The 16,220-nt window shown below is 38.4% G+C and overlaps 1 protein-coding gene across 3 annotated transcripts in view; it reads left to right on the plus strand.

Moving 5' to 3' along the window:
- Lrrk (Leucine-rich repeat kinase) overlaps positions 1-16,220 on the plus strand; it is a 52,117-nt gene that overhangs the window by 15,009 nt on the left and 20,888 nt on the right. For all 3 annotated transcript variants that reach the window (XM_085200789.1, XM_085200790.1, XM_085200791.1), the window contains 20 exons: positions 330-482; positions 850-1,047; positions 1,249-1,354; positions 2,411-2,574; positions 2,895-3,052; positions 3,405-3,551; positions 3,831-3,987; positions 4,312-4,485; positions 5,051-5,140; positions 5,526-5,620; positions 5,963-6,160; positions 6,351-6,441; positions 6,691-6,852; positions 6,947-7,048; positions 7,166-7,307; positions 8,094-8,296; positions 8,738-8,812; positions 9,273-9,433; positions 9,887-9,994; positions 10,196-10,265. In XM_085200789.1, coding sequence (XP_085056915.1) covers positions 330-482; positions 850-1,047; positions 1,249-1,354; positions 2,411-2,574; positions 2,895-3,052; positions 3,405-3,551; positions 3,831-3,987; positions 4,312-4,485; positions 5,051-5,140; positions 5,526-5,620; positions 5,963-6,160; positions 6,351-6,441; positions 6,691-6,852; positions 6,947-7,048; positions 7,166-7,307; positions 8,094-8,296; positions 8,738-8,812; positions 9,273-9,433; positions 9,887-9,994; positions 10,196-10,265 — 2,754 coding nt within the window. The remainder of the gene's footprint in view (positions 1-329; positions 483-849; positions 1,048-1,248; positions 1,355-2,410; positions 2,575-2,894; positions 3,053-3,404; positions 3,552-3,830; positions 3,988-4,311; positions 4,486-5,050; positions 5,141-5,525; positions 5,621-5,962; positions 6,161-6,350; positions 6,442-6,690; positions 6,853-6,946; positions 7,049-7,165; positions 7,308-8,093; positions 8,297-8,737; positions 8,813-9,272; positions 9,434-9,886; positions 9,995-10,195; positions 10,266-16,220) is intronic.

A 16,220-nucleotide genomic window follows, 5' to 3' on the forward strand; every position in this document is an offset into this window, starting at 1 on the left:
CAAACAGCAGGGTAGGCAGAGGGTACCTATCGAAGACACTCCGTTTCCCACTGCCGGATTCTGGAAGCATTGTATGTTGAGTGGCAGAGCTTAACGCCGCGCTTTGCTTCGACACCAGAGCGAAGAAATAATATATAAATATTAATTTAAATAATTTTTTTATCTCCTCGAATGATGATCGAAGCCACAACCAGTCGGTACAGTCACACTCTGGCGCCCCTGCGCCACGACTGGTCTCATGGTATATGTACATATATCCATTAATTATTCGGTAGTTTAACATCCATAGAGTAAAATAGAAATATAGAACAAAATATTGTCCCCTTCAGCCCACAAAAGACGAAGAAGATCCGGCATTAGAGTCGCCGGTGGTGCAGACTTCGGTTTCCGCGTCTACAAAAGTAGAAATACTAAGTCCACAACGCGCTGGTATATCACTGGGGATACATGCTATCGTCAGTAAGCTCACTGGGACTAAGCCAGTAAGTTAAGATATTATTATTTTTTTTTAATTACACGCGGTGTTCTATATAATTATAGTGTTAAGACATTCTGTCCCCTACTTTACGCAGAATTTTTGGATACATTGTGTTGTGTTGTTCAGTGGCACAACTTCCCCCTCTTCGGGTTTCAGTGTGGGGATCGGATTAACTAGATAATTATCACTACTGAAATATTTAATATTTTCATTTCCTCACTGGTAACGAGTAGTTGAGCTAGACACTAAATCATGTAACGCACTAAAGGTGGTGTGGTTTAACTTCAGGGAAGTAGGGGATTATCCTAAATTAGACGGTATAAGCCGGAAGTGTGATGAATAAAGTCTTATTTGTTTATTTCCATACACAGTCAAGTCCAGACGCAAATCAAACAACTGGTCAGATCTCAGGACAGTGTTTAACGCCGGGTCAACGTATCCGTCCAGTGCGTATAGAGTCTCGCGGTGACAGTTGCGTGGCGTGTGCGGCCCGGCTCGGACACTTGCGTGTTCTACAGCGGTTGTTAGCTGCGGGGGCGAAGGCCGATGCGACTGCACTACCACCACCGGTAAGTGACTTAGTGACTCTACTCTATATCTTTCCTATAGTCTATTTCGAAAATACAGTAAGGCTTATTGCGTTGCACATTAAAGAAAAAAAACAAAAGAAAAGCTTAACACTAAAGAAAAGCTTCCCGAAAGCCTAACTTCAAGGCGGCCGCGTCACATCGGCGATGCTTTAAATATTTTTTTCTTGTTTCTTTTTGTAGGAGTCGTTGTCAGACGCCCGCGACACACGCCGGCGTTCCCGCAGCGCATCGGCGGCGCATAACCGCGCTTCGCCCTCACCCGCACGCGCCGGGTATAACGATGATCGTATGTATACATATTGTTAGTTAAATCAAGCTTTTCGTTCTTCTTTATTTAATAACTAGTGGACCCGGACGCGGCTACGCTTGCTTGAACTATAAGAATATTTATTAAATATTATATAATATATTTATTTTTATAAGGATGAATATCAATACCATATAAGTTCATTTTGGGTGACGTTTTCTTAAAACAACAAAGAAACTTTGCAAACCGGTGCTTAGCAACGACGGTTGTTATTAACATGGCAGAATAAATTGCATGTCAAATTAGAAAGTATTTTAATTTATTAGTACATATGTGTAATGTAATATTATATAGCCTATAGCACTTCTGAAGAATGCAGCTTTCATACAAAACAAAAACATAGTAAATCGAACCAGTAGATCCAGAGATCTTAGCGTTCAAACAAACAAACAAACTCTTCCGCTTTATTATATTAGTATAGATGACTTTTGCTACTAACAAATAACCAAAACCTTTTTATCGTCCATATTATACTCATAAAAAATATTCTCAACTCTAAAAGTGTTATCATATAATATAATGTTGCCTATGTAAATGCACTGTAAACTAATACATATACAACAATATGTCTATATTTAATAAGCTATTTAGTTTTTGGAATTTTCCTCATTATTTAATCGGGTCATTCGTGATATGCGAAAATAGTCGACTTTCTAAAATATCTATAACCTATTAACTCTAATCTCTCTCTAATCATTTACTAAACCTTTTTATTAACATCTCTAGACAAAGAGTTAGCCCTTCGAGCCCTCCACCAATGTTATTTTTGTGACCACCCAATTTTTTTATTCCTATTAAAGATAAATATTATGTACATCAAGCAGCTTAACATTTTTTATTCTACGTATAACAGGATAGATGGAAGAAACCTAATATAAAGACACTCAGTTCTCTACTCCACCTTCACCCAATTTTCGAAACATTGCTTAAAGAATGATGGAACTCAACCGACCGACTAACCGCATAAACCGAAAATCGTTTTTCAATGAGACTGCGTCCCACTACCACGCAACGTGTATTTATTTCATCTTCCAGGAGACGGCCCATGGACTGCATTAGCGATAGCAGCCAGAAATAAAAACGTACAAATAGTGGAACTTTTATTAGCAAACGGTGCGACTGATACAGGAGGACGCGCTATGAGAGAGTGCGCTAGACATGGACTCTTGGATTTGCTCGCTGCCTTGTTAGCTACTAAGGTAATTTTTTATTTCTGTGGACTTAATTATTGTATTTTTTCTTTTTTTTAAATGTTTATTTTGTGATATTTAAAAAATGTATGGACTTGCGGACGTCGACGTAAAATAAATGTGTCGAAGATGCCATGCCATGTACTTGACATGGCATGCGGAAGCCTGGATACGATTACTATTCATATAAACCAAGTTGTTAAGTAGAAAAGTCCTAGTTCCTTGGATTCTTTATCCATGAATCCGAAGGTATCGATCACGACGTCCAAGCCTTTTGTACATTGCTTTCATATGATTTAAAAATAAAATATAACATAAAACTTTTGCAGGCGTACCCAGACCCCGAATATAAGATCAACAAGTCAGCGGTATCATCAGCGTTGTTGCGAGCGCGCGATGACCCCGCGCTGTCGTACCGCGCACGCTGCCCCACCACACCCATCATGCTCAACTGGAGGGAGCTCCGGTGCCACCTGTCGCATGTCAGGTTAATACCGTCCCCGACCCGACAAGATCCCGCCCGTTCAGACTCGACCTCAAAAGACAAGTCCCGACTAGGCTCACTGTTACCCTTACGCGCATTATTTTTTAATTGAACTAATACTATACTGATTTCTCTCCAATACAATGGTGAAAATAAGTAAAGCTAGAAAATATATTTATCAAATAATTATCCTTTTTGGCACCTAATGCTAAAATATTTGTTGCCATCGAGTGTACATATATGTTAATATAAGTTCAAAAGAATAATATTGTTTATATATATATAAAAAAATCTCTGTTTTTATTCTGATTACATTTCATTGCGATAAATTTAATAATAAAACATATGTATACAGAATGAAATGGATCCGGAACGCCGCGCTAAGGGTGAACCCACAAGTGAGTGCGGGGTCTAACGCCGCTCTCGCCGTCACCCGCCTCGACCTCGCCAACAACGAGCTACGTGTACTGCCGAGGGAGATATTCTCTATGATTAGTTTGTTGTGAGTTTCTTTAGCCACTTTCGCCATATCTCCTCATTATTTGCTATGCCATTATAGGTTATTTTCTTCCTTTTCTCTAATCATCTCAATCTAATAATGGGGAGAAGGAAAAGAAATAAGAATAGATTTCTTTATAATTTTTATAGTAATAAAGTGACAAAATAAAAAAAAACATTGGTTAATATAAAGCTAAAAGTATTTTCCCATGCATTCAATATATTATTATTGACATCCATATACTTCTAAATATGACTTATTATTTATCAATCCAAATCCCAGATATCTAAACATAGCCCAGAACAAGTTAGAACGTCTCCCGACATCAGAAGATCCCTTTGAAGAGGAATTAGATAGCAGACAGCGAAAGAACAAGAAGTATGTCAAGAAGAACTCTGAAGTGTACACTGCTCCTGTTTTACAGGAGATTTATTTGCAGGTTTGATTTTTTTAACTAATGTTTTAAATATGAATATTTGTTAGTTTTTACGAAATAAATATTTTAGTTAAATAAAAGTAAATGTATTCATAAGGTTACTTAAAATACGATTATAAAGATATGACTTTTGAATTCTAAAGCGAAGAAGTGCATCGAATGCTTTACAAGCAGATTAAAATAATACAATAAAATATAATATTTATTAGAAAAATATGAAATATTTGTGTACTAAAAGCAGCTTCATGATTCATTAAGTCACTAAATGGCGTTTTATAAAATTAATTAATAACTTAATAATGACATGTGACATTTTCTTTCTTTAAGGATAATCGTTTAGAAGATCTTCCACCTGATCTATTCTCCCTTCCCTCTCTAACCAGCTTGGACGTTTCAAACAACAAGTTGCGTAGTTTACCACCGCAAATGTGGACGGCGCCGGCGCTGAGGGATCTTAACGCGGCATTGAATCATCTAAGTGATCTGCCGAGTGGGGATGAGGTTAGTGTGTAATTGTAAATTCTCTGTTGTAGGAGATGGTAAGGAAGGTTAGTATGGTTTCTGTTTTGGATGTGTATATAAAACATTATTTTGCCTGAAATTGATACATAGTATGTGAAATTTCTTAAGCAATTTTGGCAAATATTAAAAAATAAAATAATAAAAAAATTCAAAAGATTTTAAACATTTGATGTTTTTTTTTAATTTTTACATAAAGGTTTTGCTTAGATGATACTCTTAATATAAAATGTCGGACTTATTAAACATTTTTAAGTATTTCAATAAGAGGGTATGGTAAAGGTAACTCTAAACAGAAAATAATATCGTCACAATTTTTAACGTTAATGCATATAGCAGTAGTCGGGAAAAAAACTACACTTGAGACACTTCGTGCTAAATTATCAATCCGTTTTCGATATATTATTTCTGGTGGAATTTTATACTGAAACATAGATTTGAGAAAATACATATTAATTTGCTACAATATATCGATTTTTAAAGCCATAGCTTATTAAAAACCCGCTTTATTACCCATAATCTGATTTTGGTTTTGGTTTTCTGCCAGGGTGTGTCAGAAACATGCTCTCCAGGCTCCGCGTCGCCATCGCCGGGCGCATCCCCCTCTCTCCACTCCGCACCCTACGCTTTTGATTCTGTGAGTCATTAGAAATTTAATTTTTTTGGTGTATTTTAATATAAATGATTTTGTCCATAATGTCCGAATTAATGTATTGGGATATTTTTAAAAATTTTATCGTTTTGGTTTTTATTAAGTATATTATAATATAGAAATTATATAATAATACAAGATGGGTGCTTTATTTTTTAAAATGACGAGCTTTTGCTTTATTATCCTTACTAATGTTAAAGATTGAGTGTTATCTTTTCTTGTTGGTAAATTAAATAAGAAACCTTTGATCCACACCCATCATCGTCGTTAGACAATTATAATTTCTAACAAAACTAAAATTAAATGTTTTTATTTGTTTTAATATTTTAAATTAAAATCTTTTTCTAATTACGTTTTTAAAAAAATTCAGAAATCTACATCCCGCAGTCCGTCTATAGAAACAAGTGAGACGTCACCAGATGATGACGATATACCATACCTTGGTAACAGAACTGGGAACGCTGTGTGAGTATTTTAAATATGTAATTTAGTGTAATTTTACTTATTACAAAGGGCACAAGTATGCGATTCCGACTCAAGAAAAAGAAATATTCGATATGTTCATTTTATTCTTCTGGTAACTAAGCAAAGCGTGGCGTTAAGTTCCGCCACTCAATAGGCAATACCTCCAGAATTCACCGGAAAGTGGGGGACAGGAGTATCTTAATGGAAACGGACTGTCTTAACACTAGGTTTCCAGGATTCCTCTGCCTACCGTGCTGTGTGCGGAATACAGCGTGAAGCATTTTTCATTTTTCTTCGACTTTTATTTTAATTAAAAGTAATTATTTCCATATTATCCCCCAGTTGGTCGGAAGCTCGTCGCGCGCACGAGTGGCGCGGTGCTCGAGCCATTTCCCCGGTACGTGTAGGTTCTACACCCGGAGGGGGGAGCTGTCTCAATTCACTCAATTTGGCACACAATCAGTTCTCGTGTGTACCTCAACCGTTGGCATGTCGGGCTCCCGCATTGACTAGATTGAACATGTCTTATAATAATTTGAGGTGCGTTTTAATATTTCTTTTAGAAGCTTAATAGATTTTTTTGGCCAATTCTCACAGTGTACGATATGACCTCGTAGTTGGCGCGACTGTGATTCCTGCTATTTTCAAATTTTTATTACTAAATGTCTTTGTTATAGTTTATAAATTAATTTTAATATAAAGAGGTCTTTTCATGCTTATTTATATTCAGGTCTATGTCATATGTGACGTCATACCCGACTAGCTTGCGGCAGCTTGATCTCAGCCATAATGAGATCACCTGCTGGCCGAGCTTGCCTCAGGTGAGAATCGAACTTGTTACATTCTTAAGGTAGTATATATATGTTATATGTTTCTTGTTTTCTTATGATGTATATTCCATAGCAGGGTAGGCAGAGGGAATGTGGGAACCCAGACTTAAGACAAAAATCGGTTTGAATAGGAGCGTATTTCTAAGATCACTTACACAAAATCACAATCTACACATCTTTGCGTACAAAAATCGCCATCTGTTTGATTTATATAAAATTCATCCATCTCCACTACCATAGCTCGAAAACTTCGGCACCACGGAGGGTGATCCTCTCGCGTGTCACTGTCCATCCCGTGGTGTTCGCGCGCGCCCCCGCTCCGCCGGCAACGTGCGCGCACAGCTTCTTAGCGCTGCGTGCGCCGCGCGGCGGCACCTGCGGTTAGAGGGTCTTAGAACACTGGTGAGTGGGGGAGGGGGGAGGTTGGCCTTATAAAATTGACTAGTTAAATTATGCTACCAAAGATTTCCATACTTATGATCGACATTATTTCTAGATCCTCGCAAATAACATGCTGTCGCGTATCCAACTGACAACAGACGATGACGGTCTCGCCCCTGCCAATGAGCCTACCTCGGATGACAATGACGATGAATGGGTGAGTATAGTTACGTAATTCAGCTGCTACTGCTGGCCGCCAGGGATATATAACGTGAAGCTAAAAACTTGTTTTTTCACCAATATCATGTGTGATGTATATCATCTCTCTCCACAGAGTAGCCGCGGTTCTCTAAAAGCTCGTCTGTTGTTCCCATTACTATCAATGTTGGATGTGTCGTGTAACTTGTTACGTGCGGTGCCGCCTGCCATACATTTGCTGACTAATCTGGCTGTGCTCAATCTTAGTGGGAATAAAGGTAAGATAAAAGATAACACTCGCTAACACTTTTTTTTCTAAGTGTTATTCACATAGGAAAGAAGGGAAAATATTTAGAAATGTATTCCAATTTGAACGTGACGTAACGTAGCGGAACTCGAAATCTTCCAAGTTAATTATTTAAAACGCAGTTCTACTTCAAACAATATAATTCTTGAATGGTTCCCAAAAGCTGAAGCATAACTTTAGGACAACCCGTCCCATTTATTAAGAACATTTACCATCCCCACACTTTCTCATTTTCACGTTTCAAATTAATATTTTGTATGTCATTAATTCTTTTTTTTTCTTAGTTTTTAATGAACACTCAAAAATATGTTTTAAATAAAAGAATAAAAGAAGATCATAATTTTGTTTATACAAGTCCGGAAACGCACCTGTAGGTTCTCTGGTGTTACACAAAGTCGTGGGCGTCGGTAATCACTTACCATCAGGAGACCCGTACGCTCGTTTGCCTACTTACTTACTGAACTTTCTAATATTCTATATAAAAGAAAGCATTTACATAATAATAAAACTTTTGAATTCTAGATCGATATTTCAAATTAACTTTTTATACTTCAAGTTTACTACTTTATTTACATTACACATTAATTTATCTAACTCATCCTTTTAAATTAAAAAAATAAATGAATGAATTTCGTCAAAACCTAACACTATGACAAATAGATATTAACTCTCATTCTAACCGTACTTCTCGGTCGTCTCTGCCAGGCAGAAAATGACAGCTACAACTCCCTAACTACATATACACTATAATAAACAGACGTCACTGACCTCCCCCCTCAAATGGGGCTCCTCACGCGCCTCTGGAACCTCAACACGGTGGGCTGCTCGCTGTCGGAGCCCCTGCGTTCGGTGGTGCGCGGGGGACGCTCCCGCAGTGTCGACGTCGTGGGTTACCTGAGATCGGTGCTACAGGAGGCCAAGCCTTACGCTAGGATGAAGCTGATGGTAGTTGGGGTACAGGTGAGAGACTAAATTTTGTTCTTTATAGCTAAAGTTGATCGCTGAAACTCAACTCCGTGCTGGTTTTATTTTTTTCCATTGTTGAGACACTCCGTTTCCCACGCACTCCACAATGTTCAAGCAGTGCGTGTTAAATGGCGAAGTCCAAGACTGCGCTTTGTCTATTAGAGAAAAAAAATCTATATTATTCTTGTAGATGTAGAACCCACTACCGTCCCACTTACAGTCAACCGCTGTCCCACTAGAACACGACTACCTAATATGTAGCTATTTCACGAAATAATTAATGCATTAATGCTGAAACGGCTTTTTGTTTAATTTGTTTGGGTTGTGACGGATTACAAAACTTTTACATGCAACGTCCGCAACTTGTTTATAGTGCCACTCTTGTATCATGCTTATAAGCATGTGACTTATTTTATTTTTTATATCTGACGACAGGGTATCGGCAAGACCAGTCTTTTGGAGTGTCTAAGACAGGAATCGGCGATACAACATCGGAGGAAGCCAACTGAAGTAAGTACAATCATTTATTTTTAGGGTCCTACCCATAGCAGGGTAAGCAGAGGGAGTCACATTCCGTTAATCACTTTCTGTCAAATTCTCACTACATGACGTTACGTGTTAAGGGGCAGAATTCACGCCGCGCTTTGCCTTGTTACCAGAGCGCGGAAATTAAACTATTAAATATTTTATTTCTCCGAGTAGGTATTGAACCCACAACCGTTGCGTTTACAGTCGCACGTTTGTGTCCCTGCTACTTTTTACGTTACGTTGCTACGTTTTTCTACTATATCCAAGAGTTCTAGAACTAAATTGAGTTATTACACTTATGTAGTAACAAATTACTTAACGAATTTTACAATACTTTACTACCTAAATACAAATAAGTTAATTATTAAACTTAAACCTAAAACTTACTTATAGGATATATTATAACCAAAACCATTAAATCACCTACCCAATTTTTTCTTAGCACTGGGCAAAACGTATGGGCAACAAGAGCGGTCGTCGTTCGGGGTCAGGCGTGGGAGTGTCCACAGTGGGCGTGGACATCGGTGCCTGGGTTTACGAGCCCCAACGGTCTACACGTGGACCTCTGACGTTTAGGACTTGGGATTTCGGTGGACAGCAAGAGTGAGCATATCTCTTTAAAATAGTTATGTCTCTAATTGTGTTTTCTGTTTTGGTCTCATATGTATTTTCATGTAGCTCATGTTTGGGACCTTCGTATTATATTGTATAAATGTAAATTAATTTAAAAGTAATGAAAAAAATAATATCTTTATCTTGCATATTTTACGTATACTTGTTTTTTTAGATTCTCCTTTAAGACCTTTATCTAAAATATATTTTTAACATCTGGCTCTTAAGGAAAAAAAAGAACCTAATAAAAAAAATGTCATTCAGAAATTATAGAATTTTTCCTTGATCAGCTTTTTTAAGATGTTGTAATCTTCCACAAATTGTGTTTTTTTTTAGTTACCTCATTTTTAATTTGGATAAATATAAAATTATGTTACAAGAGGACATGGGGTTCAATTCCTGCTTCGGTTACTTGTCTAAACTAAATTTGTGTGTTCCTCGCAGATACTATGCTACTCATCAGTATTTCCTGTCAAAACGATCGCTGTATTTAGTTGTATGGAAGGTGCCCGATGGGAGGAAAGGACTCGCGGGGGCTCTACAGTGGCTCAGGTATTTTGTATCTATGTTGTTTTCACTAATTTCAACTATTATTGCCACGATTAATAAATAAAATAAAATTTTAAAGTACAGAGTTAAAAATTGTTCTATAAATACAGAGTGAAATATGAAAAAGAAAAGTTCATACAAAAATGGAAAGTAGTGTGATAGACTATGAAGAAGTTCAATTTAAATTACTGTTATTAATTTCAGATCTATACAAGCTCGAGCACCGGGCTCGCCCGTCATCATGGTGGGCACACACTACGACCAGGTGGCCAATGTGAGTATCACATCATTTAGTGGTACCATGTTAATTTTTTAAGGAATTCTCTCTAATTTAGTAATCGTAGAATCAACCCTCGAGTTGATTTTAGAGTGGCTTTCAGAAAAGTATTTGGTTACACTAAAGATACGGTGTTGATATTTTTACCAACTTCAAAAAAGGAGATTCTCAGTATTTAAATATTATTCGGAATCACTTTAAATTACTTATAATTAATAACAAGGGCATAAATAGCAATTTACTGTGTTTTAATGTAACTTTTATTAAAAAAGGGTAATAATTTGTAGGTGTGGGTAATAATCTATATATATAAAAGGACTTGTCCTCACTGACTGAGGTAAGACGCACGCACAGCCGTAACCGCTGTGCGTAGAAATGTGGAATTTGGGCAGATGTATGGAAAAAAAAATTAAATCGGCACCGATTCTTATAAAATTTGAAACTTAGATTTTTAAAACTATTTAATTGAGTACGTGTTTCATAGTTTTCTAGAATTCTTCCTCTAAGGGTGCAATAAGGGGTTGAAAGTTTGTATAAACAAATTCTTAAATCGCCACCGATTTTTATAAAATTTGATATTTAGACTCTTAAAAATATTTAATTGAACATGTGTTTCATGGTTTTCTAGAATTCATCCCCTAAGGGTGCAAAGAAGTGGTTGAAAGTTTGTATGGAAAAATCTTTAAATCGCCACCGATTTTTATAAAACTTGAAATTTAGACTCTTAAAAATATTTCATAGAATACATGTTTCATGGGTTATTAGAATTCACCCCTAAATACGCAAGCGAAGCTGCGCGCGTCCGCTAGTAACTTATATCTGTATGTAAAGATTAAAAATTATTAAGATTACAAAAAAAATATTTATCAAAATCAAATATACGCACGTTCTTAGTTTTATAGCGGTTGAGATGTGATACCACTATTTAATATGATCTTATTTATCTTACACTAAATGAGTAAAATTAAAAATCCAAATTTTGTGGAGAAATTGTCCAAATTTATTTAACTCACAGATACGTGAAGAGAAAATAATCACAGAAGGAAATAAAGAAATTTAAATAAATACCAATAGAAAATACAAGCTAAACTAGCACGTAATAGCAAGAAGTTAAGGTTGAGAATTGAATGCAAGCTAAGAGAGCAATGGATACACAAGTGAATGTCGCAAGCGATTCTAGCCGACCCTTTAAACGTGGCGATGCTGGCTAGCAGCCTACGGCACGCATAACAAAAAATTCGGAACAGGTTTGAGTTGTTCCAATGCGCTGCGTGCGGATGATTCTAGTAAATGTAATAATATTAATTTAGAATAAGTAATGTTCCCTACAGTACTCCCCCCCAGAGACCTGGTTAAGGGCGATAGTAGTCTGGAAACTTGACTCTTCTTCCGCTTCTTGTCCGCCTCTCAAGTGTCTGCTCCACGTCAGATTGAGAGATAGCCTTTGGTGCTGTTATTATCCTCTTTGATGCAGGAACGGCCTCTCGCGTAACATATGCGGGCTTGATCCTGTCCACACTAACGTTATTAGGCTTACCACATATGTCTATTTTGAAATATTTAGGAGTCCTCTTGAGAACCTTGTATGGGCCTGCATAAGGTGGTTCCAGTGGTTTGCGGACGTGGTCCTGCCGTAAAAAAACATGTGTTGTCTCTGCAAGGTCAGCTGGCATATAAAAAGGACCTGTCCTATGCCATGACGTGGGCTTCGGTGAGAGTCGTGCCATACCAGCACGAAGACGAGTGACCAGATTTGTGATATCTGCAGTCCTGTAGTCTTCTGAGGGTGCCAGAAATTGCCCTGGAAGTCGAAGGGGCTCCCCGTAGACCAGCTCAGCCGCTGAAGCCTGAATGTCATCCTTCCAAGCGCTACGGATGCCCAGCAGCACTAAGGGAAGTGCTTCCGTCCAGGTCGAAGAGGGATGGCACATGATAGCTGCCTTCAGCTGCCGATGGAGTCTCTCGATCAAGCCGTTGGAAGCTGGATGATACGAAGTAGTCGTAAAGTGATGTGCACCAACCATGGCTGATAGTGCCTTGAAGAGATGCGACTCGAATTGCCGACCCCTATCGGTTGTAATTCGAAGAGGGCAACCAAATCTTGCTATCCAACCAGAGAGAAGAGCGGCAGCACAGGAATCAGCTGTGATGTCCTTAAGTGGGAATGCCTCAGGCCATCGTGTGAAACGGTCGATGACAGTAAGGCAATATCTGAAATCAGACGAAATAGTTAAAGGTCCGACGATGTCGAGGTGGATGTGTGCAAACCTCGATGTAGGAGTTGGAATTGAGGATAAGGGAGCAAGGGTATGACGGTGAACTTTGCTCTTTTGACAAAGTACACACTCTCGTGTCCACTCTCTACAGTCTTTGCGAATCCCTGGCCATACGAATCTCTGTGTAACCAGCCGCACTGTAGCTGTCCTACCAGGATGGCTCAAGCTGTGTAAAGTTTCAAAAACTTGTCGGCGAAACTTCTCAGTAATGAACGGGCGCGGAGAAGACATTGATACGTCACAGTATAACTTATGGTTAGAGTCTGGCAAATCTACCTTAGCCAGTTTTAACGATGAGCCTTTTTGAAGCAGACCTAGCAGTTCAGGATCAGTATCTTGAGCAAGTGCTAGAGCCTGGTAATCAATAGATCGACTCACCTCTTCCAGTCGTGACAGAGTATCAGCCACTACATTCAAACGTCCTGGTAAGTATTGAATAATAGTTGTGAACTGAGAAATATAATCAAAGTACCGATATTGGCGCGGTGAGCATTTCTCCCTGTTAATGTTGAATGCATATGTGAGAGGTTTATGATCCGTGTGAATCACGAAGTTTCGAGCCTCAACCATGTGTCGAAAATATTTAATGGCTTCATAAATGGCTAACAGTTCTCTGTCGTAAGGACTATACTTCTTCTGCGCAGATGTTAATTTTTTAGAAAAGAAACCAAGAGGTTGCCATACGTTATTAACACGTTGTTGAAGAACTGCTCCAATTCCGACATCAGAAGCATCAGTGGCAATAGCTAGCTCTGCAGAAAGATCTGGGTGAGCCAGTAATGTGGCTTGAGATAAACAAGTCTTACATTTTTGAAAGGCTTCCATCATCTCCGGTGTCATAGTGATCGGCTTAGCTCCTTTCATCTTAGGTCCTATAAATAAAAAAAAAAATAAAAAAAAATAAAAATAGCTTTATTCTCATAGTTTTCTTAACAAGTTGAGTCGCTGAGACTTCCCAGTAAGTAATCAAAGATACTTGTGTTGGGAATGACTCGCTTCTCCGTTTGATACATTTAAGCTTAGAGAATAGTTAAAATATAACAGAAGACAAATAAGGGGGCCGTATACGTGTGTGTGTGTGAGTGCGTGTGGGTGAGTGTGAGTGTGTGTATGTGTGTGCGAACATGAGGTATGAGAGGGTTTTTCGTACATGTCCTGTTCTATATATTAATAGGTTATATTTATCTGTGCATTGTGTGTAAAATAGGGAATAATATTACGAAAGTAATGTTTCAGTTTCTATATAAGAAAGTTTATCTAGCCAATTAGTCAAAATCTTCTTGCATGAATAGTTTTTCATAGAATATATGCGAAGGAAGCGATTTATTTTATTGTATAAAGTAGCCGATTGGAAACCATATTGTCGTTTTGCGAAACTCGAGCGTACTTTACATATTGGGGCAACACGATCATTTCGTCGTTTCCTTAATTTATTTTTATCAAAATACATAGTTCCATGACACTTTAAGATTAGGTTTAGAATATAGAGTTTTCGCACAGACAATATACCGCTCATTTTATATAAGACACTTGTTGGAAATCTGTATGACTTAAAGTACATCACCTTAATGAGAGCTCTTTGGGCTCTTTCTAAACTAAGGAAATGGGACTTTGCAGAGCCACCCCAGATCGGGATGCAGTAAGTAATAACAGTCTGCACAAGTGCAATGTAAATTCTCTTCAATAATTCCTTATCCATCACATGCCTGAGTGATTTGAAGACCCGTATTAGTTTTCTGATACGAGTCATCAGGAGTTCAATGTGAGCAGTCCAACACAGCCTTTGGTCCAACATAATCCCAAGGTACTTTGTGCTTATAACTTTCTGCAAGGTGGGACAGTGACAAATGTTAGGAGTAGAGTTGTCTTGTTGACAATTATGAATCTTTAGGGAGAAATCAAGAGTAGGTTGTGTATTTGCATACTTTGTGAAGCATATATAGCTTGTCTTTTGTATGTTTAATGTTAATAAATTATCACACAACCACTTTGATATTTTTGCTAAACCGGTTTCTGCCTTATTTTTTACGTCTAGCCAAGACTTGCCAGTAAACACGATGGCAGTGTCATCAGCATAGGAAAAAATATTCCCTCCAATGTCCTGAAGCTTACATAGGTCGTTTATGTAAATTAGAAAGAGCGTTGGCCCGAGGACGCTTCCTTGCGGTATACCGTAAGTGACACATTCTTCACTACTTAGGTGTTCTCCAATCCTGACCATTTGCTTTCTATCCCCAAGATAGCTCTTGAATAGACTAAGAGCTTTATCTCTTATACCTATTTGCTCCAGTCGGCGTACAAGTGTGACTACAGAGACCGTGTCGAAAGCCTTTTTTAAGTCTAGGAAGACTGCGAGACATTTGTTACCCTTATCTACTTCTTGAACAATAAGAGATGTAAGTGCTAAAATGGCATCTTGTCAGGTCCTAGAAGCGCAGCATCTAATGGTGCTTGGATATTTGCGGCGTCGGGAATAAAACGCCGATAAAAATTGAACATACCGAGGAAACGTCGTAATTCCTTAGCAGTTTTCGGCACATTGCACTCCTCTATGCTCTTTACGTTCGTCTCTAAAGGTTGAGTCCCAGAATCTGACACTAGGTAACCAAGAAATTTTACCTGTCGCTGCCCGAAGACACACTTGGATGTGTTTATCAAAACACCATACTCTTTGAGCCTGGTGAAGAGTAGTCTGATGTGGCGCTGATGTTGTTCTTCAGAACTGGAAAATATCAAAATGTCGTCTAAGTAACCAAAACAAAAGTCATCAAAATCACGTAGCACTTCGTCCATGAACCTCTGAAAGGTTTGTGCTGCATTGCGCAGTCCGAAGGTCATGTACGGGAACTCGAAAAGTCCAAAAGGAGTTGTAATGGCTGTTTTGTGGATATCATTGACGTGTACTGGTATTTGATTGTACGCCTTGACTAGATCGATAGTTGAAAATACTGTACAACCAGAGAGTTGGTAGGAAAAATCCTGGATATGGCGTATCGGATACCTGTCAGGTACTGTGCGAGCATTGAGTGCTCTATAATCACCACATGGTCTCCATCCGTCGTCCTTCTTCTTAACTAAGTGCAGAGCGGACGACCACGAACTGTTAGAGGAGCGGGCAGTTCCCTGTGACAGCATATCGTCAAATTCTTTTTTGGTTGCTTTCAGTCTTACTGGGTCTAAACGACGAGGTCTACTGGTAACCGGTGGTCCGGGAATGGTTTTGATGTAATGCACGGTATTATGCTTAGGTAAGGAAGACGTACCTGATGGTCTCGTTACCTCTGGAAACTCATGAAGCAGCTGATGGTATTTTGAGTCTCCCGAAATGGCTTTGACTGACGCAAGGTCATCGGAGATATTTTCTTTTATTGCTTGCACTGACAGAGTGGTGTTTCCATCGACGAGTCGCTGACATCTGCAATCTACAAGAAGATTGTAAAATATCAAAAAATCTACGCCGATAATGGGCTTTGAAACATCAGCGATGGTAAATTTCCAGGTGAAAGTACGCTTTAGTCCTAGGTCTAAGTGTAACAATGTAGGACCGTAAGTATGAATGACTGTACCGTTCGCCGCCATGAGTTCATACTTTGTCTTGGTACAGGGCGCCTTGGTAGCCAACCGTGGAAAAACGCAGAGATCCGAGCCAGTATCAATGAGGAAAAGCATTTTTGAA

The sequence above is a fragment of the Heliconius melpomene genome, chromosome 17 (assembly GCF_056956725.1).
Source record: "Heliconius melpomene rosina isolate 202511_hmr_F chromosome 17, ASM5695672v1, whole genome shotgun sequence".
NCBI classification, from domain to species: Eukaryota; Metazoa; Arthropoda; class Insecta; order Lepidoptera; family Nymphalidae; genus Heliconius; species Heliconius melpomene.